This window comes from Alosa pseudoharengus, unplaced genomic scaffold (assembly GCF_046254945.1).
Source record: "Alosa pseudoharengus isolate Yale_2024_CS ecotype anadromous, Long Island Sound unplaced genomic scaffold, YU_APseudo_1.1 YU_APseudo_1.1_scf_2, whole genome shotgun sequence".
Lineage (NCBI taxonomy): Eukaryota > Metazoa > Chordata > Actinopteri > Clupeiformes > Clupeidae > Alosa > Alosa pseudoharengus.
The window spans coordinates 6,052,288-6,080,198 of NW_027468663.1; the positions used below are offsets into that span (position 1 = coordinate 6,052,288).

The following is a 27,911-nucleotide window of genomic DNA, read 5'->3' on the forward strand; positions in this document are numbered from 1 at the left end:
TGTCAGCTTCCTTTTACACTGCTGGAATTATAAATAAGAAAATGGAGACCAAATAAGGCAATGTAGAAATTAACTCCAAGAATATGTATCCTTGTTCAATATATCTACATGAGAAAAATTTATCATACTGATTGTACTATAACAAGTGTCCATAATTAATAATACACAAATATGTTCTTATTTATAATGGAATCTCTTCCCAAAGATATTGATACCAATACAATTCACGCCTTATGATCAGTATGGACGTAGTTAATCTCTTTTCATGACAGGCAGCCAAAACAGATATATACCGCATTTGGCTAAAATGCATCTCTCTTATAGGGACTAAGACTGGTTCTCATCATGACATTTATATTCCAAATACCTGATACCTGATACAAAATTACAGTAGATTCCCATTATGCGTATTTGAGTTCCTCTTTAGAGCAAGCGAGGCCATCACCTCACCTGCCTGAGTGAGAGAGGATGGTCATCCTCTGTGATCGAGCAAGACAGGGCTCGCAGTTCCTCTGAGGTCTTTCTAGTGCGTCTCCTTTCGTCTTATATTCCCATATGTCAGGCTTTCAGAGTCTGACCCCGACATCCAGGCTGTCACTACGCATTGTTTGTGACCTTTGAGGAGCGCGCCCTCCATCCAAAACAGTCACAGAAGTCTGGGATCTCCAGGGGTGATACTAAGCACGTTCCACGTATAGCAAATTTGAGCTCTTGGCTTTGGTTTTATACAAAGTATTTTGTGACTCACAGGATTCGAAGCATGCCAGAAATACCGCAGGCATCCTCCTGACAAAACAACCTTTGTGAATAAAACAAGTATCCTTCATTTATTTATTATTATTATTATTATTATTATTTTTTTTTTTTTTTTTAAAGCAACTTCCTTGCGCACATGCTCAGTGCTGTGGGTCACATGACTGTCTCCCGCTCCTCCTCCACCACCGGCGGGGGTTTGTCCTCCATCGGGGGGCGAGTGCCGTTGGACGGCTCCTCCTCGGGGATGTGCAGCTCCTGCCCCGAGGAAGGTATGGAGTTCTCTGAGACGGAACCGTTCTTCACATAGCCCGGGAGGTTCCGGTGTCCGTTGACGGTGACCGGCCCGAGGCGCGTGGTGAGGTGCAGGGCCAAAGGGCCCCTGGCCGTCACGTTTGTGACGCTGGTGTGTGACACCATGGGTCCATAACTGTAGGTATTGCTTCCACTCCTTGCTTTCCTTTTGAAGTCCAGGGCAAGTGTCCGCCTACTCCATGACTTCTTGATTTCAGCCTGGACCTGAGAGGGTAGGAGAGAGTTTTAAAGCTCTATTTTCACACACCAACAACAAGTAATGATTATGCATTAAACTTCTTCGTAGAATTCACAGAATTTCAAATGATCATTTTTCTAGCAGTGTTAAAGCGGTACACTTAGGGCTATTCCGCAAGGGTTAGCTACTAAAAGTATTCTTTTAAAGAATAAGGTAGTACTCCAACTGTGTATTAGGAAAAGGTGCTCATCAGCAAAATAGGTACAAAATGAGGACACATTTTGTGATTTGAATATAAGCACAATATGTGGGAGTAACTGTTCTTAATTATATTTTAATTGCCCTTTTTGCTGTTATTTATAGCCTATATAGCTATATTAGTTTGGGTTGGTTCATTTGTCATTTCCTTCCTTTTTTGTAGTGCCTGGTCTTAATCATTAAGTTTAAATGGTATACTAATGCACAAGTAAACAGGTATATTGCTTTTGGCTTTACATATCAATACATCAATAAGGCAATAAGGCAATCACCACCAAAATGAGTGAAGGCAAACAGGCCAACCATAAGTGAACCTACAGCATCTTACATTCACTAATAATGTGAATGATTCTATTTAGAATGCAGTGACGGAGGGTACATAATAAATAGCTCATATTACTTTTTTGTGCATTAGAAAATACATGGGTCATTTGGTCTTTGTTCTCATTTCATCCCTCCAGCTTTCAAAGGTTGCTTGCCATTATTTTTCCACTCTCCTATCTAGTATTCCACTCTCCTATATCTAGCTTTAAACTGCCCATATTGTCTGTTGCCCTTCTGTTCAATTCAGTTGATACAGCAACTGAATGGAGGCGTTGATCAGCCACTTTATGTATGTTGAAAATAGCACACTTTTTAATTATGAACAATGCAGCATCTTGTTTAAAGGTCTAACGTGTTCCGTCTCCGTTCCGTCACTGCTGCGTGTGTGTGTATGTGTGTGTGTGTGTGTGTGTGTGTGTGTGTGTGTGTGTGTGTGTGTGTGTGTCTGTGTGTGTGTGTGTGTGTGTGTGTGTGTGTATTGTTCACACCAGGACTGTCTCTGATGCGGGGATGATGCGTCTCCTTTCACACTTCCAACACACTTGCCTCTTGCTTGAAAAATCTACGCCACTCCTATTATCTAGCTGGCTCATGGTTGCAGCACGGCTCGAAGCGTCCCTAAGACGCACGTATCATATCATAGAGGCATTGCGGAAGCTCTAACCTGTTAATCCCTTAACTGCTGCTTGTGGACATGACTCACCGATTATAGCATAAGATTTAGCCTACCACAGATGTTTTGACTGACTGAAATCATGGCCACAGTCGTGACCGATAGAGTACTGAAGAGACACACTAGTGTTGAGGGCATGGCCTTCTCAAAAGACATCAGCCTTAAAAGTACTGTTAACCTTCAGTTTAGAGTAAGTTGGGCACGTCCACAGAGCCCCTCTGTCAGAGAGAGAGAGAGAGAGAGCGAGAGTGGAACAGAAATGGACCCTAATGATTCAGCACACAGCACATTGTACATTTTAAATTCTATTACAACTAAATGGTACTTTTCTGTTAAATGGGTTGATTGCTTGACTGAATTTTCCTATTAAGTTTTCCATTCAAACTATGGCAAATACAACATACTTAAAATCACTGTCATGGTTTTTCCCAATGTTAAAATTCCAGTGATTCACATTATACTTGCATTTTCTCTAATGACAGGGGAAATATGTTGGTGAATTGTTAGTGGTTCCACATTTTCCTAGTGTGTTCTGTAAATAATGTGATATTCTTGAATAACAGAGTTAAGGATAAGCTGGATAGTTTTTATCTTTTTCCCCAAGTGAATGGTGCCTTGGATTAATCTCTCACATATTTGTTATCCTTGCAAATCTGCAGATGACTTTTGTTTTATGCCCTGTTGCTTCCACTGACCTGGGATCTGCAGAGGCAATTCTCTCAGCACACAGAGACAAATGTGCAGACCCCAATGACCCTAAATATGGTTTCACTAGATCTCATAGCCTGAGCCATTGCTATTCACATATATTTGAGCTTTCTGATAAAAAACACCTCACAAATACAGATCCATAACATCCTGTTGTTGCCACTGTGATGCTATTAAAATGCCATTGAAGGTATGCTCACCTCTCCATTGCAGAAGCAATATATTATTGCAACAAAGAATCCCTGTAAGAGAAACACACAAACACACACACATACACACACACACACACACACACACACACACACACACACACACACACACACACACACACACACACGTAAGTCCTTTGTAAGTACTGTATCTCTTAAACTCAAACACCTTTGCCAACAATTGAAGTAATTATCATAGGTATCATACATTTGAATTCCACTCTGTCAATAATACAGTATACTTTACACACAGACACACACCGACACACACACACATGCATGCACGCACACACACACACACACACACACACACACACACACACACACACACACACACACAAAGGTGGACGCAATGCGGATATGAAACAACAACATGACAAGGGCACAAACATTACCTGGAATGAATTGACGAGCATCTCATAGTGCATCTGTATCTGCCAGGGCACTCCTGATACCTCCGTGTAGGGCATCGCCATGAAGATGATGTAGTGAACTCCAAACAGGGGCATGAGAACTAGTGTGGATTTCAAAAGTTTTCTGTGGGCAAAGCAACAGTTTCAAGACAAAAAACTCCTACAGCTGAGGTTTATAGATTATGTTACTATAAAGAAAGATACAGTAGGCATACACTTTTACCTGTACTGCTGTCTGGTGTCACATCTTCCTGCATTGGTTTCTCTTAATTTTGTTGCTAGGACTCTGATTATGTTTAAAAACAACACAAAATTGATCTAGAAAAAAAGAAAGGTAATGACTACAAGTGCAAGTTAAGTGCAACCTAGACCTAAAATTTAATTAAGAAAACTTTACTTAAATCATGTTTACAACTGCAAGTAATTAAAGGCACGTTTGTAGTTCTTACTTACCACAACAGCTGTTAATATAGGGATTTGTATAATCCATTTCACATTGCCTGCACTTAAATCCCAACACCTGTTGGATACAGATGGAAAAAAACATTTGTATCAAAAGGAAACTCTCTTTATATCAATTAAGAAACTCTCTTTTCTCTAGGCTTCACCTAGAGTTAAAGCGATGGTTCGGAGTAATTTCACCCTAGGGTCCTTTGCACCATGACCCCGAGCCAAACACCCTCCCAGAACCTGTTTTCCCTTGGTCGAACCCTGGTCGAGTAGCGCTGTCAGAAACTAATGACTTTCTGCAGGCGCTTATGGAACCAACAGAGTATCTCCTAAATTACCCCACTAATAATTCTCTGGTACGAAACTTCTACAGTAGTATAACTATGTTCTTTGGTGTTCATTTATTTTACTTCAGCTCGACCACTAAGTCAGATCTCACTGACTCATTAGTTTGATCAATGCGATCATATGTACAGTACAACTGCAATCTTAACGGATAACTCTGTAAACCCTCTAATGAATGTCCACAGACCTATTAATGTTTTAGATGAACCTAAATATTTTTATATGACAGATTTTCAGTATTTGCTTTGCATGGCCGAGTGACTTACTCTGTATCTGCCAAAGTGGCTCTGACGCTTGCCCAAACGGTCACAAACATGGCAGGGACACCTGAAACACAGAGCACAACAGCACCCGTGACCCACTTCTGCCAGCTTGGCACTCCCCCACAAAGCATGGGACAGATCGCTCAAAGCAACACTCATCCTCATCTTGTTTGTTATCTATACCGTATACAACACTGTGAAGACGGATGCATAAAATTCACAGATATATATATATATAAAAAAGAATAAATATACAGTTTTCCAGATACAATATATATTTTGATGTATGTGGTGATTTGGCAATACAGCATCCACATTGTATGCGCTGTGCATACAGAACTACTACACACAGTGTGTACAATGCAGGAACTGTAGGACCCAGGGTCGGTGCAAGTTTTGAGTCTGGAGCCATCATTTCTTAAAATAAATGGTTTGAGAAAGTCAGGGAAAACACAGAAATTCTCGCCACACAGAGACATAAACACAGCCCAATAACTCGATAAACATGTCAACGGATAAACCACAGTAACCATTGTTCGATATATGGACTATAGCCAATGCAACAGTCTCCAAGAAACATACCCCAGCCAATCAGAGTGAATCCCCAGAGGTACTTCCTGTCGGAGAAAAAGGTCATGAAGATGAGGCTGTGTAAGTAAAGGCCCTCCACCAGGATCCAGTAGTAATTTGTGGCCAGGAAGTACAAGAAGAGCGTCACAGCAACTTTACAGCCAATCTGTGTGAGCAAAATAAAGACAGAGTTATCAAGAAGAAATCATCTAAGAGGTACCCAGGGAGACACAGGAACTCAACTCACAAACTGGGTTTTGTTGCCTGGCGGTGCTTCCGTAATAGACTTCAGGTCCTCCACACTGACCCGCTCTATCTCCCCCAGAACATCTCCGGAATACAGCGCCATGTCTTTCACGAAGATACTGATGGCTCTCAGCATGAAGGACACAAACAGATGCATATGGATGTAGTTCCTGGTGCAATGCAATCGACTGCAGATGAGGAAAGATCACAAAGAAGATAGGCGACGTAGTCAACAACAGTGTGATTTTTTTGTTGTGATTTTTTTAAATCTTCCTACATTTAACCTAGAACTAAAGTGCCAGGGAATAGCATTTCCTCCCCTTAGAATTTTTGTCTAAATTGAATTATTGACATATTCTTATTCTATGACAAATTCATAGGGTGACATGAGGAGTTTCTTGAAGTTGCATGCATTTTTGGACATCATATCATAGCTTGTTCCACTATGGATTTTTTAAATTTTGAAGCTCAATATCTCAGAACTACTCAGAATGCAGATAGAACCTTATAATTCCAAAGGGACAATTTTAACTGCAAACCAAATAAGTCTCATCACAACATGATCGGCAGCTGAAGATTAATCGAGAGTTCCATGGACATTTGAGGGGGGGGGGGGTGGCGGCTTTGTGTGAACTGAGGCCATTCCTCTGGAGGAGCACGACGTAGCTCCATTCTCACACAAGTCCGCATGCCCTCTGCTCTGCTTTAAGAACAATACTGCTCCTAATTAAACCCACATGAGCAGCACTCGGACTGTAACACATTCTTCAGATTTAGGAGCTTGAAAAGCACAAATATTGAAATGCAGGGCTCAGAGAGAGAGTTGTAAAAACCAAATTGCAAGCATGTGTTGCTAAGAGCCAAAGGCATGTCAATCTCCTCCTCCCAGTCTTATTCAGCGCAGTGAGAGCTTGTTTAGTAAATAGCCTTTCTTATCGCCACTGAAGTTCTTACAAATGGACACACAACAGTTTAAATTCCTGGGCACTCCAGGCAAAATATGTTGACAGTCATTATCACAGCTGCAGATATTTGGAGTAATTGCACATCCATCTTTGCATTAAGAAACAGAAAAACCCTGTTGCTTTATGAAATACAGATCACAATGTGAAAAGTGACCACTTAGTCTAACACACTGGAATTTAGCAAATGGATGCAAAAATCCACTCGCCCATTTGTCAACAGCCTGTATGTGTTGTTTGTTTTGGCCTACAAGTTGTTCCTTCTGGATTGTCTTGGCAACAGGTGCTTATTCAAACATACAAATGCATGGGCCGGGGATAAAAGGTGATGAAAAGCTGTTTTTTTTTCTGTGATGCCCCCGTAAAGAAGGAAATAGATGCTCATATGAATTTGTCAAGAGACATCTGGTGTTTATTCAAACTGACCATAATTCAAAGCATAGACAGTAGGCCTACATATCCTTTCAATAAGACATAGGGAAGACTATGACAAAAGTGGTCATAGTGCTGCCTTAAAAAGAAAAGGTACTTTCAGGACATCATCCAGAGCTTTCCAACCACATGAACATCGATGTCTTCCATCACATCATTGAGAAAATAGCAATGAGAAAGAATTTGAAAGCCTTTAGTCCATCCCCACCATAATTATTTAAACAAACACTGGGTGATACAGTGAAGGGATTATTTATGTTGCATGCCAGGTTTAGACTTAACTACCTGAAATTGGCCATTCACATGTGCAATCTCCTGCAATCAGCAGATCTGTGTAGGCGTTCTGGCAGTTGATGGCTTTGATGCCTATGCGCACAGGCTCATAAGTTTACCCAGCTATTCGACCGACATTGATTCGGATTCGACGTGTCAGAGGGCCAATACATGCATGCATGTGCGTCGCGCTCCCTCTGCTCCCGGGGTCGCCGCACTCGCGCACGTCACACGTGTATAGCCAAACACTGCCGCTAATGTGTAAAACTCCCTCGACATCCTTGGCCAACATCTCTGTGCCCTGTTGCACCTGAGACTGCGAGCGCTTACATGTCGAACATGAGGCATGGCTAAAGTGGCCTGGAAAGGCCGTCGGAACATGGGGGGAAAGCCACGAGAGGCCTTATTAAACTCATTTCCCTCCGATGGGTTTCCTGGTGCCAACTGAAGTGCCGCCTTAAAACGTCAGGCCGCGGCAGCGCCTGGACCCGAGTCAAGGCGAGTAAAGCGTTTGTCAACAAGTCTTTTTTAGCACGTCCTGACCCTCTATTTAAATAAGCCAGTTGAACAAATATCAGAGGACGTTCTCTGCATTAATTACCAAGGAAAATGAAACCATTCAGCTTGGTGCCAAACTCACCCAATCATACACATACTGCCAGAATCTTGAATTTCAGAGTGTCAATCCATAATGAAGAATATGGATTTTGGAGAATGGGGTAGCTTGTGTTTTTACTGAACAACAATTCAAATGTCATAAAACTAGAGACACAAGTTTTATACTAGTCAGAGGCTTGTGGGAATTATATCTGAAACGTACTGTATGATCGATTGATTGATTTTACCCACTAATTAAGTGTTATTTTGAGACAGGATCTGAATAAATTAAAAATAAATAAACAATATATTCTGCAAATGCCTTAGCTTTTTTATATTAGACACATTGGTGGCTCTTTTAATACTATTGCCATTTATTTCATACATTCATTCATTTCATGCCAATATCAAGCAAATAAAGTTTGCAATATTATTTCTTAGGAAAAATAATTCATGGCTAATTTTCATTTTAATTTAATTTGTCTCCCAAACTGGCTGGCTGACACTTTACTGCTAATGCATGAACAACTTGGGTAGGTAGGCACCATAGCTCTTCAAAGCCCACACATCTCCTCATGTCAAACCCTGTCAAGTCAGCTTATTTGTTTCACTTTCAAAGCAGCAACATGAAACAGTGCGGAGAACAGGCACCTACAGATAAAATCAATATATTACATCAGTGGTTTTCTCAACCTGTGAACAACTGTATATAAAATAGATTGAAGTTGACTGAAAAGAAAGCATTTATGCCGCATGTATCCCCATAATATACCAGTATGAAAGGAAGCGAAACATAAATGTCAACAGGAAGGAGCATGAATTACAATCTATCCTGAGGGTAGAACTTTCTAAAAGTCAAAGTGTAAAAGGCAACAGGCCTGCATTGGACAGAAATATCCTTTGGACTTTGCCTCTTCCCATGTTATGTGTTGGTTGTGTGCTTGTTAGCATGCCAAATAGGCTAGCAGCCTTAAATGTAAGTATTAATTATACTTATTTGGAGGAAAGGCCAAAGGTTTGTTATAGAATATTTTTTCTGCTAAAATGTTTCATTTCAATCTTCATAATGAACAAAAACACGATTCCCACATCCTCACATTACATTGGATGCAAGTAATGATTTGGCTAATTTTAACCTATCATTAATCACCACCAGTGCAGACACCTTCCTATCATGTTCTTTTTCGTAATTGGAACAAGGACCACAACTGCTCTTATCTCTGACATAAATTACTTCTGACATTAAAGAAAACATCATGAGATAATATTTCCAGTGTTCTACATGCAATGCCTCAACACAATCTGTTAGTGTTTAAATTCTTTAGTTTCACACTGTCCTAAGAAGGACATGTACAAATCTGATTTTCTGTTTGTCAATTATGATTCTTAATTTTCTAACACAACAGTTCATCAGCAACATTGGACTTGTGTTTATTTATCTAAAAAAAAGTTTGATTAATAATCCAGTGGAAAATCTTAGTGAAAATATCCAGTCAGATTTAGATTAATTAAGTCCAACAGGACTGGAGAACATACCGGAAATATCCCAGGATCACCACGGCCACCATTAGGGATCCCAGTGAGATTGAGTAGCCCACGGTGTAAATTAGGTAGAGTCGGTCAAACACCTCCTGTAGGTCAAGACAACAGACAGATAAGCATCACCAGTGAAATGCTCTGAAACCATCATTTAACAAATTCATCTCGACAAAATGCTGTCTCAGATGCTAGACGCGTGCGATGTGGAGGTTGACATGTAAAAGTAAATCTGTGGCGCTCAGGCACGGGAAACAGACGGCTTACGGCCATAAAAACTCTGTACACATCCACACAGTTTTAATTACAGTAAGAATCCTAAACTTGCGCCCTGCTCCACAGAGAAACCTGAACGTTGCTTTGACAGCAAGCTGACACCCAGTGACTGAGGTGGTTTGAATAGCATTAGTTTCTTACGAAAACATTTTGCTTCAAGTGCCGAGGCCGAAGAAAAGAAGCGGAAAAAAAAAAGTGGGGGAAAAATCAGGGTGGGGAATGCACCATTTCCAAAAGAGATTACTTCAAGTAACAGGCAGCCAGAGGACATTCTGTGCGGAGACCACACTAACCACGCTAGCTGGAGCAAGGCTGTGTGCTGCAAGAGGCCCATCTCAGGCTGATGTAACTAGAACTCGGAGGGCTGTTATCATTTAGCCTGTGGTGCAGAGGCCCGGCCAGCCCGAAGCTGTGGTGCGCACAGATTGCACTATAAAGATTTTCATTTGTGCGTATGAATTTTTCATCCATAGCTGCCATGGCTCCTGATGTGACAGGATCAATGTAAATAGCCAGTGTCAGATTAAAGAGGCACAATATGTGAGATTTCTGCCCACTGGCTCTTAGTTTGGTCTGACATTTCAAAAAAGGGATAGAAATGATGAGAGAAGAGAAGGACAAGAACTTAAAGGAGAGGTCCTGCAATTTTACAAAATGTATCAACTTGTTACATGTTCTGCAAGTAAACTCATTCACTGTTTCTGAACACATTTAATTATCTTAACCATTTTCAGGCTATGTGGTGGAATCATCCCATTTGAAGTTTGAAATACTTCAAATGGGATGATTCAACCACATAGCAAAACTGGTTCATTTCACTAGTTCACCCATCAGAGTACTTGATATTGAGAGCTGAGAATAAACATGTTTGGCTTGGTAGCTGGCCGTGGTCCTGGGATGCCAATAGCGGATATGACGTGCAAGCGATGTCCACTGACACTCCTATGGATAAGGGCCTATGTGAGCTAGGAACTACTAGTGAAATGGAGAACAACGGGGAGGTGATGGGAGGCTTTGCCATGCGGGAGCATGTGATAAGGCTGGATAAGGAGGGCTTAGATCTCTTAGAAACAGAAGTGGGATGAGTGATGTGGGTCAATCATCCCTATGGGTTCTACCCAGTGATGTCCAACTTTTGTTATCTGCTCTCTCAGGAAGGCGCAGGTGCGAAGTAACATTAGGTCTGTGTGTATGGCACAAACCGACGGACGGGAGTACGCTCTCAGCTCTGTGTGCCGGTGTGAGATAGCATGGTGGACTGATCCAGAGAGAGAGAGAAAGAGAGAGAGAGAGATAAAGAAAGAAAGAGACATTATCAGAATCTTAACATCGTAAAATATGTCATTAATATGCGTTTGACACCTGACAGTGATACCCTCAAAATAGTCCGCATTCCTCCTCACCTGTCTATTTCCATTTGTCTCTGCAGTGTGATAATCAGTAAGGACAAGCAATGTTGTTCCAGACTTTCCATTTAAAGGAAATCTTGTCAGTTCTACAATCAAATTGATTCCCCTCCCTGTTGTCACACAGGGAAAAGGATTTCCATCCACTCATGTCAGGAGAACAGTTGCTCTGCCTCCCCTACTTAACCTCTCACAGAGAGAGGCTTTGATGAGGGCAGACTGGGAACTCTTTGCCAGGCAGACGTCAGATGATGGAGCCAAACGTGCTGCATGCACTTGCAGGTTGCCCAGGCACCAGCAACTCCAAAGATCACTGCCTGGCCGACTCTCTTCTCTTTCTCCTCCCTAACAAAATGCACTCTCCATAATTGTCAGCTCTACACTAGAGTTAGCATAAGTTGTTTGAAGAGCAAGAACGTGAAACTGTGGCTTAGCATGATATTGTGCTGATGCCTTTTAAAAAAAACAAAATCAACTGTACAATCAAATGTGTGAGTAGTTCTAAAACATACTTAAGTCTAGGTCATGTCTAGGTCAGAGCAAGTCTCTGGAGAAACTTGTTCCCAAATCTTATAATGTTCCACATGAACATGATTATCGTATGAATAAATCCATTCCAAAGAATTATGATGATTGGCGATGAACTTTAATCCAGCCCAAATTCAGAATGAAAACAGCCACAATTCATCACTAACTCATACAGTCATTATGTCTCAGACCCTTGGTAAAATACTGATTTACTACAACTAAACAATCAGATGTCACTGGTCGGTTGAGGAGAGCTGGCTCCCTTTATACTGAACAGAAGTACCCACCAAACATTCCCAGTATCCATCTGTTCAAAGAAATAAGTATTCCCAGACAAAATAAACATTTCAATGTTAAGACAAGCTATTTGCAAAAACATAACATCTGAGGAGAGGCTTTGAACCAGATTTTTTCCCCAATTGGTTCGTTCCAAACAGAACAGTATTTTAACGTTTCCAGTTTTCTGTTCAACCCTAAAATTGACGTTCCTGAACCAGTTAGAACAAAAAAATAAAGTTCCCGAATCGGTCAATAACGTTCCATGTCAGCTGCGGGACATACAAATAAGTAGGCTGATCATTAGGACTTTAAATTATATTGTTAGTCTACATAACTTTCTTTAAGTCTCTATCCCGTCATCAAACATTAAAAAAGCATATAGGCTACATTATGTAAGCGGCATAACTGTAATTCTAACATGCCTACATTTTTTTAGGCTACATTATGTAAGCGGCATAACTATAATTCTGACATGTCTACATTTTTTTTTCAATATTATACATGAATTAAGACAAGGAAAATTTTTGCCATGTTGTTTATTGGCAAACAACTGAAAACATCCATTATACTTCTTGCATACTGTAGCTCAATTGGTGCAAATGACAAATAGGGCAGGCTACATAGCTGTCATTGAGAACTTCAATTGACCAAACCTGGTCAGGGCCCAATCAGTGCTAGCCTAGAAATCTAGATTACATTTGCTGCCAGGGCTAGTCTAGCAACTCTCCGTTGGCTTGTGAGCTCTAGAAATCGAAACTCAATCAGGCCAATGAAATCATGTATAGAGTCGTTAGGTGGGCTTAACATAATGATTGATGGCAGAGTTGCAACGATTTGGCTTGAATTCCCTGCTACTTGAAAACAAATAAGATGGATGTTGCTGTTGGCGAACAGTGTGACACGAGTTAAGCTTTTATTAAGTTGGCAAACGTTTATAGCCAACTAGCTCCGCTGGTGGGAAACGCATGGGACTCATAGCGCTGCCGCTGTCCTATTGCGTGCAGAGGGAATTTGAAAGACAACTGATTATCCCGCCCCTCGGACTGAGCACTGCGAACGGTGAGTGCCCAGACCCTACATTTTAATGTGGGTCTGGCTCATCAGGCTAAATCAGTGCATTTGTTTCTCTTATGTCATCCAACAGTACAAAACCACAAAGCATTACAGAAGCATCACTGTAGTTCCTACATCCATCAAAAAGGCTGTGCAACTCACATAGCAAAATTTGTGCAAATAACTGAAATATGGTAGTCTACATAGCTGCCATTGTGAACATAAATTGGCTAAACTTGGTCAGAGCCCAATCAGTGCATTTTTGTCTGACTTGTCATCAGACAATTGAAAACCACAATGGTGTGTGCATAGCCGCCATTGTTAATATTAAACTTATAAACAAGTGCCCAAAACCTTGTCAGGCCCCAGAGGGAAATGAAAAAATATTATGCCTGTACAGCTGGCGGCAAACTTCTCTATTAAATTTCTCCCGATTGGAAGTGAACCTCACCAAGTCATATTGCACAGAAATATTGTCAAAGAACGAAAAAAATAACGGTATTAACCGGTTACCATTATTTTAGATAAACGGTTTTGTTCCGGAACATACAATTTTTTAAAGTTTCTGGTTTTGTTTCTGTTCCTAGCAAAACATGAAAAGTTTCTGGTTTTGGTTTTGGTTCCGTGAACTGGTTCAACGCCTTGGTTTCAACATTTGAAAAAAAATCACTTGAGTCACACAGCATAGATTTCTATGTATCAGTGTCAGTATCAGTAGCTCAAATTGTTGCTGTTTTTTGTCATTTTTGTATAGTGCTTGATACACAGCCTTTCTTTTCTTATAAGCTATGTAATCGTGTGTTTCAAATTAATTCTCTTCAACTCAATCAATAATCTTCAACTCAGTTAGAGCTGTTTTATCTACTTTGTAAAATCTGTGGGTCTATTATAAGAAAAGTATGTTTGCAAATGACACTAATAAAAATAACAGCAGAGAACAACTGTGAATGCTAATGCCCAGGGGCCCAAGGGGTCAGGGGGCCCTGAAGCCCAAGCCTTTGCATGCAATCATTGCCTTAATATCAACAAATCAGGATGTAGGCTATGAATCTGATTGAATTTAGTATTGGCCATCTCCAAAATGTACCAGAATACAGGAAATCACATCAAACAATTAAAAAAAATTCTGGGGGAGGACCCCCAACCCCCCCCCCTCCTCCCACATTAATTAATGGGGGGCCCTTAATACATCTGGGCCCAGGGGCCCGAAAGTTCATAATCCGTCCATGCTAATACCACAACCCACAGCCTGGATGCTCTAACAGGGGAAAAACGGACCGCTAACTTTAAATTTCAGTTTTAACAATCCAAAAATGCTGCCAGTCTGCTCCTCTGAATAGAACAGTCTCACTCAGGCCTATTTTGAAGAGAGGCCAACATTTGCATTATGAAAATGACTGCCTTCGCAAAAAAAAGAACACTTATGAAGTGGTCAGCTAAAGCAGAGGCTTGTTAGCATGTCAAATGAACGCCCTCAGATGACTTGTTCTTCACACTGAGGAAAATTAATATATGAAAAACACAATATTGAAGTTGGATTTATTTTTTGCCTACTGCACTACACACATGTTTTCAAAGACCACTTGAAGGAAACATAGGAATTCTATGAGAAGAGCAAAATCTGTTTGATTTAATCTTTGCCTGTATGAATGAAGAGGCTATGTGATTGTCCTGCAGTCAGTAAAATGAATGAGTTTCAGATTATCATCCCCTGCTTCTGGATTATAATTAAAAATGTGTTTCATGTACAACATGGCCAATTTTGTGCAGTGATGTGATACACAATCCAGCAGTTTTAACCCTGTTAAAATGCTTAAGTGTTCATAATATAACATTCTACTACCACTAAAACAATATAAATTTATATCATATTTAACCTTCTAGATAGATAGATAGATAGATAGATACTTTATTGATCCCCAAGGGGAAATTCAGGAACTTCTAACACTGTTCCGGTCAAAAATGACCGATTTACACATTCCCTGTACCATAAATATGGCATTTTTCATCAGATTGCTTCAAGATCTTTTGAACACATAGAATTTATTGTGACTACTTTCTTTCAATTTTGAGTGATTTATTCAACTTAGAAACACTTTTTTTTGTTTACGATCAAATATGACCGCCATAGGAAATGATTGGGAAAGAGTATCATTTTCATCCAGGAGATAAAAGACATCTTCTTACACACACTCCTACAACTTACCACCAATGTTCCCACACACACATGCATGCACACACAGAAGCACACACACACACACACACACACACACACACACACACACAAACACACACACACACACACACACACACACACACACACACACACACACACACACACACACACACACACACACACACACACACACACTCAGTACATGTTGTCAGTTCATGTTGTCATGTTGCCACTTGTGTGTGTGAACCACCAATGTTCGCACACATATGCCTTCACGCACATACAGAAACACACCCACCCACCCACACACAAACAGACACACACACATGTACACCCACTCACACACACACACACACACACACACACACAAAGAGTTCATGTTGTCAGTTCATGTTGTCATGTTGCCACATGCGCATGTGAACCACCAATGTTTGCACACACATGCATGTACAGTACGCACACACAGAAACACACACACACCACACACACATACACACTTTTACACCCATTATCTCTCTCTCTCTCACACACACACACACACACACACACAGTTCATGTTGTCAGTTCATGTTGCCACTTGTGCATGTGAACCACCAGTGAGTGTTCGCACACATTCACGCACATACAGAAACAAACACACCCCCACACACAAACACACATGTTGTAGATGTTAATGTTCTAATAAGGTTCTGTTTACAATAATGTTCTATTAAATAATACTTTTTGTCATGGTATTGGTATTTAAGAGCAGTTAAAACTGTCCGGTCAAATTTGACCGCAAACAGTAAATTAAAGGGGGTAGCAACGAACAGTGTTTAAAGGTTAATTGCACCTCTGCGTCACATTATACCTTTGTAAGTCTATTACACATGATTGGATGACCAAAGTAATTTCTGGGGAGCTTATCACATAATTCTAGGAATTAATTATTTGTGCTTGATCAAACATTCCAATGTGTCAATCATGATGATAAGCCTAATTAACCCAACAGAAATTAATATGGGACATGCAGATATAAATGACATATTGCAGACTTCAAGGCAGTAGGACTTCACAAAGGGCTACCTAGAAATCTGTGGCAGTCCTATTAGACAGTCAAAAGTACTACTAATCATTCTTCATAACATTTAAATCTGTCAACAGTTAATTTTTTCATTTTTATTTTAACATTAAGAATTTATATGACTGAAAACCAATGGCATCTTGTCAGAGAAACTAGACTTTGTATTCTCCCATACTGTAATTTTCAGCAAATGTATCTGTATGCCTCATGCCTGAGGATTGCTGGTAGAGCTGTGGTAACCCCACTGCCATTTCGGTTTCCATTTGAAGTGGGATCTTTGAGGGGACATTATGGTGACATTCCACATACAGAGCAGCTTTTTTCCACTGCGCTGCGCTCCAAAATCAATACAAGAGCTAAGGAGGGAAGCGGAACCAGTGTCGGGGCTGACAAAAGAGTAAACACTCAATTCAAACTCTCTATGGGCTATATAGGGGGATAGGGCTCCGCTTTGCACAGTCAGAGTCTTCCTACAGATTTGCAATTCTCTATAGGCGGGGATAGGGCTCCGCTTTGCACAGTCAGAGTCTTCCTACAGATTTGCAATTCTGGCAGAAACCAAATCCCTAGAGATATACATCGTTGTAATGACACACAAGTCACTGGTTCCTATCATCTCACAGACAGTCTATTGCATACATCCATTGTGCACAGTTCACTAAATTAGTCCACCGCACACAACGTGCAATGGTAATAGGAAAGCCTTTTGACTCTCACAGTCACAATTCATTAAAACAGTAAAGAGTGCTGCTATTGGAACATGAGCGCAAAAAGGCATGACTGATAAAAGAAATATGATCAAATTTCCAGAGCAAACTGATTGCATATAAAAGTGAAAGAGTAAGACATCTTACCCTCTCTTGGTTTTGGTTGTAATGAGAGAGGAATTTGGCACATTCGCTGTAATTAGCCCAGGTCTTATTGTTGGTGGTGGCCAGTTCCCACGTACCGTTTAGGTCACAGCGGCGATATGCATAACCTGTAGAAAGAGAGAGAGAGAGAGAGAGAGAGAGAGAGAGAGAGAGAGAGAAAGAGAGAGAGAGTGACCTCTGATGCACATGCAGCTAACTAGGGAATGTTATCTTGTGCATAGTCACACCGATACAATGTGCATCAAAGACTGTAGGTTGGCCATCTCAAACACACAAATGAATTCGAACCATCTGGAGGTCAAAGCCATGCTGCTTCTGAGTTATGCCCATGTGAGATGACCATAAAAAATGTACCTCACTGTTCTTGGAATGATCATTTCCCAGCTTTGGCTGCAGAATGCCTGAGTGGAATTCAGTTGCCATGTTCATTAATTAATGGAGGTTCATACAGATAGCCTTTGCCAGTGCATATACACTCTCTCTCACACACACACACACACACACACACACACACACACACACATCCAGAGGATTCAGCAGTATACATACTGTAGTATCCACTTTAGGTAAAAACCTGCTGTTAATAATATTCCACATGAACGTAGTTATTGTTATATGACTAAGGAATGCCATTTTTCCCCCTTGTGGCAAATGGAAAGGTACTCAGACAGAAAAAACAACATGGCCTCAATGAGAGACAATGAGAGATATACATAGTATTGTCCTGATCTCTATTGATTACATACATTGATGGCCACCAAACACCAACATGATACCATCTGTTTTGAGAGTTGAAAAGGTGTTGGATATGTCATTAATCAACCCAACCTAAAGTGCTGGTAAAAAACCCAAACATGACCTGTCCTACTTTACTGTGATCTTTAAATAGGCCTCTCTTGGGCCATTATGTCTGCAGCTGCAGGTTAGACTATGAAGAATGGTATTACAAGGACATTCAAGGACATGCAAGTTAGTAGTGAGTTACCTTTATGGTTAAAGTCGTAGACATACTCTGGGCAGGAAGTAGACACCAATCTCCCTGGAGGTCCCTCTGGCCAACATACAATTCCATCCCACTCTGGTAGACAGAAGCCCTCTAGGAGGGGACAAGATTTACATTTAAAACAGCTGTGTCTTGTGCGGCTCCTTAGGTGAATGCACCACATTACATTTACATTACAACACATGCAACACAAAGGAACGGTGCTCAGGATAGTTTCATTTCAAGCTTACCGATACATACACATATATTTTGAATGCAGGTAAACAGGCAAAAGATCAATGAATCTCTAAGGGTTCTGTCCATGAACTCATTTTTTAACCAGCCTTTGGCTTTCCAAAAACAACAGAACATCACAAATAGAGGAGACACAGTGCAGATCTGCAGAGGTCTTGAAAGATAATTCTTGGTGAGATCGAGCTTAACTTTTGCTATTGTTTACAATTATTTGAGTTGTCTAAAACAAAACAACTAACATGATCTTACATCTGTCAAATCATTAGATTTGAAATGTCTAGAGAATAGCTTGAGCCAGCTAGGTCTCTCTCAGCGGTTGCATAAGTAATACATTTGTCTCATAATGACATAAAGGACATAAAGGCCAAACAAAGGCTTAAACTGAAGAGAACAGTGCTGTGTTGATTTGTATGTCATGCCAAGGCAAAATAAATCAATTCCAGGGTACCAAAATACTTTGACAGTTTTTGAATGTCTTCATAGTGAAAACAAAATAACAGATAAATGAAAAGCGCAACACTGCTTACTTCATGTAGAGCCGTTTTGGACATGTCATAGTAAAAACAAACAAAAAAAACAGGATGTGCAAAGTTAAGCAGTAAAAATCTTGAATAGCTTTAATATTACCTGACAGCAAGTGTAATATAGTAGACCTATAAGACCTAAAACTATGTGACAGGCTGAGTTAAACAATTTGCTACTGCTTGTGGTCCTACTAATGACCCAGCCACCCCCCAACGCAAACACACACATTTCTATAAGACTGGTTCTCTCAATACCTGTATAATTAGCAGCCAATTCATACCTACATGTACTGAGCTGTGGACTATCAGATAAGAGGCCTCTCTGCACCTCAGAGAAGCCTAGTGTAGGATGTAATTTCATATCACAGCACTGAAAAAAGGAAAACAATATCCTTCTACAGAAACCATGAAACCATCAATACTTACTGCAATTTAAAGCTGCAAAGCTGCAATTTACAGACAATTGTCACTCAAGTGCTTCACAAAAACCTCTTCAATGTATTTTGGTCTCTAAAAAGGGCAGAGGGCGAGGAATGCGGTTTGGCTAACAGCCCTGCCACACAGGCATCTCCAAGCCTGGCTCGAAACAGAGGTAGAGAGACCTGTAACCCTGTTAGGGGACCACAACGTCCATTTAACAATCTGAGTCGCTTTCTTTTCCGGACATAATTTCTCCAGCAATCAAAATGGTAACATTCCATACAAACAACGGAGGCAACAAGACAACACTATTTAAGTGTTTCTTCTTTCCAGATGGAAAGGCAAGTCTCACAAAACCACAGTTGCAGAAATAAGCAAGCCAATGTGTACAAACAGCTCCAAATGTCCTCACACTTCAGCAAATATTGTGGAAATACATATAATGCATTGTTTGGGGTGTTAAACTGAACGTGTAACAAACCATGATAGACACAATTATCATTCCAAAAGGTTTCATAGTTATAAATACAATGAGGTTTAACACATCTATTATATGTTCACATTTAGCAGTTCCCATTGTATATTTACAGATAGCCTTGATGATGGGAATGGGAGTCTTTTATCTCCTGAGATGCTGGCCAAGCCTGATTTCTGGCTTTGCCATGGATGTTATTGAAACCAGCTGCCCCAGACTCGCCACAAATAACCAGTTAAGGATAAAACTTAACCATGCCGCCTCTGCTGTAGATCCATTATTTTCTCATGCCTATAATCACAGATTTCAAAGGGGAAATCAAAGGAGATGACGCTATTCTGTCTGTATGCAATCCAAACGTCCTGTCACTTCTGTCCTAATTAAAGAGTGTATAGCCGACAGGAGTAAAACGTTTTTAAAGATGGCTCTCCATGCAAATTTAACATAGCACTTATTATTACAACAATAACCAGATTTTTTCAGAAATCTCAACTCGCCGTATACAGTGCTTAGACCACCTACTGTACTATGGCTCTCAAATGTAGCTCTAAACATATACTGTATGTCATTTCCTGTTAAGTCCATGGCTCTCATTTAAATATAACCATATATTGCAGCTTGGGTGGGGGTTGGGGGGGGGGGCATGGCTATTGATGATGTCATTTGGGTTTTTAATAATGTTTTTCCTTGCCGTACTCACATTTGATTCAGAACTGCAGATGTCATAACACATATTGTGGGGCGTTTTGATATATGCAAGCTTTTATGGTGATTGCTGGTGTTATTTTACGGCCAGACCACAGAGCTTGAGCGCCGAGCTATTTTCACACACGGCAGAGTCTTGGGCCTGAAACCCACATCCCTCCACTGTCCGACCCATGCAAACCTCAGTGTCTCTCTCAATGGAAACCTTGTTTCAGGAAAGTAAGGGAGACTTGGTGCGCCCGACCAAGGCACAAACTCGAAATAATAATAAATAAGTGGACTTCACTGGCGCACACGGCAGCAGGAGCAAGGCTCCCTGGCCTTGGCTGAGGCTTGGGCCACCACCCCCTCCAAATGACTAGAATAGCTAAAATCAACTCACAGCTATTTGCTAATTTCATACCGCACAGAGCAAACGATTTGAAATATCCATCATAGCTCGACAGTTCTAATAATAGTGGGGCTGACCGCAGCTTGAGAGACACAAAACGCCAGGGGTGGCCTGACGCTGTAAAGGCCCGGACAACAAAGGGATGAAGCCAAAGATATCAAAAATTTGCATCAAGCAGCACATTGTCCACAGAGACAAAGAGAGAGAGAGTGTATGTGTGTGTGTGTGTGAAAGAGAGAGAGAGATAGAGAAAGTTTTAATCCTCTCCACCACAGGCTATTTCCCTGTACGCCGGTTGCATCAGAGGACAAATAGCCTGTCCCACAGAAGCAAACACTATGAGCATAAAGTCTTACATTTCATGATATTCACTTTCTCATGGGTGAGGGTCTTTGGCCCCAACATATCAATGTGAGACAACCCTTGATCTAATGAACAGTTATTAGCCTATCTATACAAATCTGTGCTGTTTTTCTTTTACAAACAATATAAACAATGAGCTGTAATAATTAGCAGTAAAGAGAAGGAGTTTCTTCTTTTGGACCATGCAATGACCTTACCAGTCTAATTATTAGCATGTGTGGTACATTTACAAGATGGTGCAGAATATTACTAAACCACGGCAAATACATTTCCTTGGGCTATCATTACATCACAGTAAACACCTGTGGAGAAAGAACAGGGCATCCAAGTAGAAGTGTGAAACTCCTATAATTGGCTGTGAAAAGAATGAAGCACAATAAAACACTGACACTAATGACTGGGCTCGAATAACACAAAAGCAATGATAGAAGTATACCAAAGAAACAAATAACCAGTAGGATATGAATATGTACAACACACATAAGTAGCCTAACACAGAGTCATTTCCCTCAAGCTACAAACTCAAGAAAGTCAAGAAAATAGAATATTAAAATTATAACTTTTAAGGCTATTCTAGGGTTATCTGAAAAATAATGTTCACTGTGTTCCTAAATGTTAAACATCAGAAAATCTCTCACAATTCATTTCAGAGAGTATTTAAGTGGACAAAATGGCTGGTGGTCGGCTCTCCACTAAAAGCTCAGCGCCCATCTGTGAGAGCTCAGTTTGTGGTTCCTCTGATCCCCCACTTTTATAGTGGAGGAAAAGCCTCCCTTATGTTCCTCAACATATGCCGTGATCGGGCAGACGTGTGCACCCTTCCAAAAGGGGGTCAGAAAACAGCCACTAGATAAAAGCCCGGTGCCATCGGGTCTCATGGGGCTTGGATGTGATGCCCCCCCCCCCACACACACACACACAGACCAGCTTGGAGGCACTGACTCAGGTAAAGACTGTGTGTTTTCCCCTCCAAATAGCCTCCATCAACCTGAGAGCATGCTTCAGAGAAGCAGTGCTCTAACTGCCTAATCTGCTGCCTGTCCTTCCCTGCCCACCCAGGATATAAGTGCTTCCCTTTGCTCTACTCCAGCAGCCAACTGACCATCGGCACGTCCCCACCTGACCATCGGCACGTCCCCACCTGACCATCGGCACGTCCCCACCTGACCGCGCCGCACCTCTCCTGCACTGCCTCCGCTCTGGAGCGACCTCTCCACCCCGTCATCCCAACTCATAATTCTTTCATGGCCTAATTAACAGTCTCCACTAGGAGCAGCTGAGGCAATGCACCCTATGGTATCAGAGCAGTTGATGTCGGTCACTACACTGTGCTTTATCTTCTGCTGCCAAAAATGCATTTTCCAAAAAGAACAACAGTATTTAATTGGTGGAAAGATGTGTGGTCCTCTACTTAAAGTAGTTTTTGTATAGGAACCCTGCAAAGGCAGTTACCGTATGCATGACAATACCCTAGTAAAGAGTGATATGAAATGATGTTCATGAGGAATAGTACCTTAGATGATGTTATTTGTGAAACATACTGCAACAGTCCAGGCCTTTATAGCATACACAGCTAATCAACACAGTAAGAGTTGCATGTCCATCATTATACTGTATGTTGGAGCTTACCGAAGTCAAATCCAACAATTCAATCCATATATTAAACAATATTGGTTACACACACTATGAACACATGGTTATCCACTGTTAAATCACAAGTTTCATGTTTTAAGGAATGGAAAAATCCTGTCTATGCATTATCAACATGTGCAAGAAAAGTAATCTGCCTGAACACAAAATCAAATCCACAGAGTGATATACAAGAGGAAATGAAGTGAACAGCAAGACAAAGATTAATGGTGTTGATGTGGACACAACTGTTTAATTTTTTCCTAAAATGATCCGTAGTCATCTCTGCTATAAAGATGAAGAAATTGTGTTATTTTCAAAAAAAGCTTCCCTTTTGGTAAAAAGTGAACATTCATCTCAGGTTGGTATTACTGAACCAACAGGTTGGTTTCAATCACTTGGTGTTCCTTCATCCAGTTGATGAGCAAATTAATTTGATGCCAATTTAAGACTATGGACTCATTTTTTTAAGATACGCAATGCACAATGCAATGCATTAATATCGACTTGTGCAAGTTAATGCTAACTCATCAAACTGGGCAAAACATTTTGCTACTTTTATACCATGTAACACCCTGCTAAATGCAAGCACCAGATGGTCAGCGCACAGACAAGGACAGTCTCAGTACATGAATTCATTTACAGTGGCGCCGTTTCCATGAAACTTCTAAAACTCGTACACAACTGTCGACCTCTGTCATGTTTATCTAGATGTTAAATGAAACGCTACTAATGACTCAACTGATTTCGGCCACATTGTGCAGTGTGACGTGTACACATTGCTCAATAAATGAGCAAATGCTGGTATCATTGCATGGTTTCCACAGCACAGTGGCTGTACATAGTGTGCGTTGTGGATTCAAAGTGGTCCCCATGAGATGGTCAGAGGGACAGAACAGGGCTATTCTGATATTCAGATTTCAACATCTGCACAGCATCCTATTCAGTACCACTTCAATACCACCAATGCTATGTTTTAGTAATGAATCTGGCTATGCACAAAACAAAGCATTTCTTCAATTCCAAATGGATGCATTTTAACCAGCACCAATAAGGTCACAGAGGAATGACTGACATTGGGTTTAGCGAGCTTAAATACGATACTGCATGGCCATGGGAAATATTTATTTTACTGTTTGCTAATAACACATGTGCTGGCGTGCTCTCTCTTCTTGGAGGCTGTTCCTGACTTTAACAGCTTGATTACTTTTGTCAGTGAAGTGTGGCATAGGAAAAAAGTAAGGTGGTGAAGTGATTAAAACGTCTTGAAAATCAGAAGCTCCCCTTCAAACAAACTGCTGATGAATAAATGCTGTGTGGCGACGCAGAGGTGTACACATGTTCTGACTTCCCTTCGCATGAGGCTCCATACGGGTTAGCAGCTTTTATTTAGAGATTTTTCCACCCTTGACTTGAAATAACCCAGCTTTGACCAGAGAGGGCAAAAAAAAAAAACGATGGCCACTCTCTGGAAAAGCAAGCTCAGATACCTGGAAAAGCAGAGTGCCTGTCTCTGACACGACACGTAAGTCATGTCAGGAGGCATTAGTGGTGACTGTGCTCAGACAAGGCCTCTGGACTGCCATCTTAAAAGAACCTAATGTGTGAGGGGCAGCTCTGCCCAGCATTAGTGTCCACCACCATTCAAATCAATATGGCTTGATGTAGCGCATGGCGTTGCTTGATGTGCACCGCACCAAGGAGCAGATGTGCTAATACGTTAGCGCCCGTTTTAGACTCAATGTCGTTGTGAGCCTAAAGACAGAACAAGGTATGCACAAACCGACCACACACGAATAAAAGCACACTCTGCCTGCTGCAGAAGCATAACACGGCAGGTTGCGCTTTTCTGACTTTTGCATGCACATTTGTGTGAAGGTATTGAGGTAGGAGTCTGGAGTAAAATGATGATGATGGGAGGAGGAGAGCAACAAGCACTGGTGTGCAGTCAAAGATCTCTGCCTTTTAAGGGAACACAATGTGGAATTTCCCTTTGCGTCAATATTTTATATACTGGGGACCCAATTCATCTAAAAAAGACAAAATGGGTCATGTTCCCACCCACATCAACAAATTAACATATTGTAATAGGGCAATTCCACGCAAAACCGTCACGTCCATAACAGCAACTAAATACCATGGCATTGTGTTGGTGTTATGGATGTAACAGTTTTGCGCGGAACTGCCCGATACCAGGTGGTTGGGTGTGCAATGGCAGTACCAGAGACTCCAATCTCTTTATAGTAAGTTAGTGTAGCATCAAAATGAGTCTTAGATGTGTAAAATAACATCACAAACAGTGGACAAACAGTGTATTCTAAGCACCAGTTTGGCTTATCTGGGCCATGTTAAATGCAAGTCTATTTATGTCTTGCCATCACTTTTTCACTTTATCCACTTCCATACTGTACATGTGAATGCCGACTAAAATTGTGAGAGATCAGAATGTAGAATTAATTGGTCTCTATTGTCTCTCTGTTTGATGATACTTTATTTAAAAGGTTTGGCTCCTTTTCATACCAGACTTAGTGTCACGTTTCAAGACAGATTACATTCATATGCTGTCACGACTGAATGATACAGCATTGATTGAGCATGTAAAGCACAATCAGTGTAAAATGAAAAGGCACAGCGAGTTTTTTTTTGTGCACTATTTGCGCTGAGCTCTCCAACATACAGACTTTGCGTCAGAGAAGAGGAGTTTGGGAAGTGGAAGATGTGGGAAAGGAAGGGTATTGAGGACAACTTGTGTGTGAGAGGCAGTAATCAAGTTTGTATTTCCTTGCATTTCCTTGGTACCCTCTGGTTTCTGAAACAAACAGCACTAATGGTTTGTTTTAGAGCTGTCAACGTTTTCCGTCAGATGAGCGAGGAATCGGTTCAATTTAATTGGAATGGAATAAACCAAAGTTAAAGAGAAAATAATAACAGAGTCAAGACTGTACAATAACCCACAAAACATGGGGTTTCAAAACAATTTGAAACAACTGTGGGTGAAAAAATGTCTGCAGTGGAGGGAAACAGAATAACCTTAAAAAGGCCCCCAATTCTTACACGGCCAGATGGACCTTAACTATGTGTTTAAATATAATTGTTTGAGAACAAAATTTAGAATCAAACATTAAATATAACAGCTTAATCTCAATGTGCAACTGCACATTATTTATCCAAAATATGAAATACAATACAAAAACAACATGGTACATAGTAAGTTACATTTTTTTTTTTGCTCTCGGGACAGCTGGACCTAGGCTAGTCTGCGAAAGATCTGCCGTGGCCGCCGAGCTGTTGCTGACCTGCGAGCTGCCTTGCCAACTGCAGACTAACTGGGCCTCTGACATCCTTCTATCCATCCGTGAACACTGCACTTCACTGTCTGGTTGAGGGGATCCCTCCGGGTACAGTCGGACCTAGGCTCTACTCTGCGAAAGATCTACCGTGGCCGCCGAGCTGTTGCTGACCTGCGAGCTGCCTTGCCAACTGCAGACTAACGTTAACGGTTAAGAGCTGCATTCTCACAGAGCAACAAACGGTCGCTGTTAAGTCCACCGAATTGCGGATCTACACGATCGCTCAGTACTTTGGACTGTGCTTCCATCATCTCCAGACTGCAGTCTAACAGGCCTAGCTTCTAACGTTAACGTTATCTCCAGACTGCCAGTGAATTCACCGGGTTGGTCAGTTGCTAAAGAACTTTGTTGGCATTGCTTCGGTCGTGAAGACACAGCTCTGTGCACGGTTTTCACGGATCATCATTGCCCTTGGACATTTTCAGCTGGTTTGGAAATTGGACTAATTTTAACATCACTTTTTCCCCTTTTAAAATATATTTTCTTTTTTTAATTTGTTTATTTGTTTTGTTGTCTGTCTTGTATGTCTTGGTGTCACGGGTACGCTGGCGACTACGCCGCTCCGTCCGGCATTTTTTGTATTTGTTATTTTTTTAAATGTATTTGTCTTGTCTTGATGTCATGGGTACGCTGGCGACTACGCCGCTCCATCCGGCATCTTTTGTCTTGTTGTTATGTGTCTTGTTTGTGGAGCGCTTTGGATTGCACTATGTGCATGTTAAATGCGCTTTAAAAATAAATCTGACTTGACTTCTCTCTCTCTCTCGCTCTTCTCTGTGCAGATGTCTGTAAGAATAGTTGAGTGGGTTCATCTGTGATACAGCCATTCGATTTAAGGGAACATTGTGAGTGTGCATGAGTGTGTGCCTGTGTGTGTGTACTGTATGTGTATATATGTTTACACTGGCAAAGAGCCAACACATCATTCCTGATTCTGACCCTGATCTGATAATAAAATAACGAAGCAAACATGACATCCTTTAGTGTCTCCAACCTCTTGTCTTCCCCGGAGAGACATGAGCACCAGACCAAAGCAACAAATCAATCTTCCATGGCCGAGATTCCTCCACCTCAATCAATGTCAGTTTATCCCCGGCTGAAGTCTATGAGACGTGTCAGAGTGTGTCACCTCTGCTCCCAGCCTACATATTGCTTTGGGACCACCTGTGTTATTATGACCGCCGCGCAGCGAAGTGGCGGTCATATAGGTTTAGTCAGATTTTTTTTTTTTTTTCTTTTTTAGCATGGCCAATTTTCCGTCAAGGATTCCCGGGACACTGAAAGACCGGGGTACACGAATCTTGGTGGGCATGTAGCCCCACATGGATAGCATGGAACCATTGTTTTTCATTTTGATCTGTAGCCCCCCCGCTGGACTGGACCCGCCGAAAGGAGGGTAGAGCAGACACAGTTTTCTGTGAATATCTCAAGAACCGTAGGGCCTAGGAGGACCACCTTTTTTTGTATGTTGGTCTTAAATAGGGTTGGGCACCGAAATACGGTTCTAATATGATGCAAATGGTAGTAACTGCATCAGATAACAACGTGGATTTCGGTGCTTAAATTTTTTTTTTTTTTACACGAGGCATCACTGCATGTCATGCGCCATCTCTAACATCTTGCTCTGATAGCAACACATCCAGATACAGTTAGCTAACA

The 27,911-nt window shown here is 41.1% G+C and overlaps 1 protein-coding gene across 1 annotated transcript in view; it reads right to left on the minus strand.

Annotated features, from left to right (window-relative positions):
- Nucleotides 1-909: 909 nt before the first annotated feature.
- Nucleotides 910-27,911, minus strand: part of pth1r (parathyroid hormone 1 receptor) — a 53,206-nt gene continuing 26,204 nt past the window's right edge. The window contains exons 4-14 of the mRNA XM_076295721.1: nt 18,144-18,254; nt 17,141-17,265; nt 9,506-9,600; nt 5,707-5,893; nt 5,472-5,625; nt 4,893-4,953; nt 4,285-4,351; nt 4,055-4,149; nt 3,814-3,955; nt 3,410-3,451; nt 910-1,272 (exon numbers count right to left, since the gene is read on the minus strand). Of these exons, the coding sequence (XP_076151836.1) occupies nt 910-1,272; nt 3,410-3,451; nt 3,814-3,955; nt 4,055-4,149; nt 4,285-4,351; nt 4,893-4,953; nt 5,472-5,625; nt 5,707-5,893; nt 9,506-9,600; nt 17,141-17,265; nt 18,144-18,254 (1,442 nt within the window). The remainder of the gene's footprint in view (nt 1,273-3,409; nt 3,452-3,813; nt 3,956-4,054; nt 4,150-4,284; nt 4,352-4,892; nt 4,954-5,471; nt 5,626-5,706; nt 5,894-9,505; nt 9,601-17,140; nt 17,266-18,143; nt 18,255-27,911) is intronic.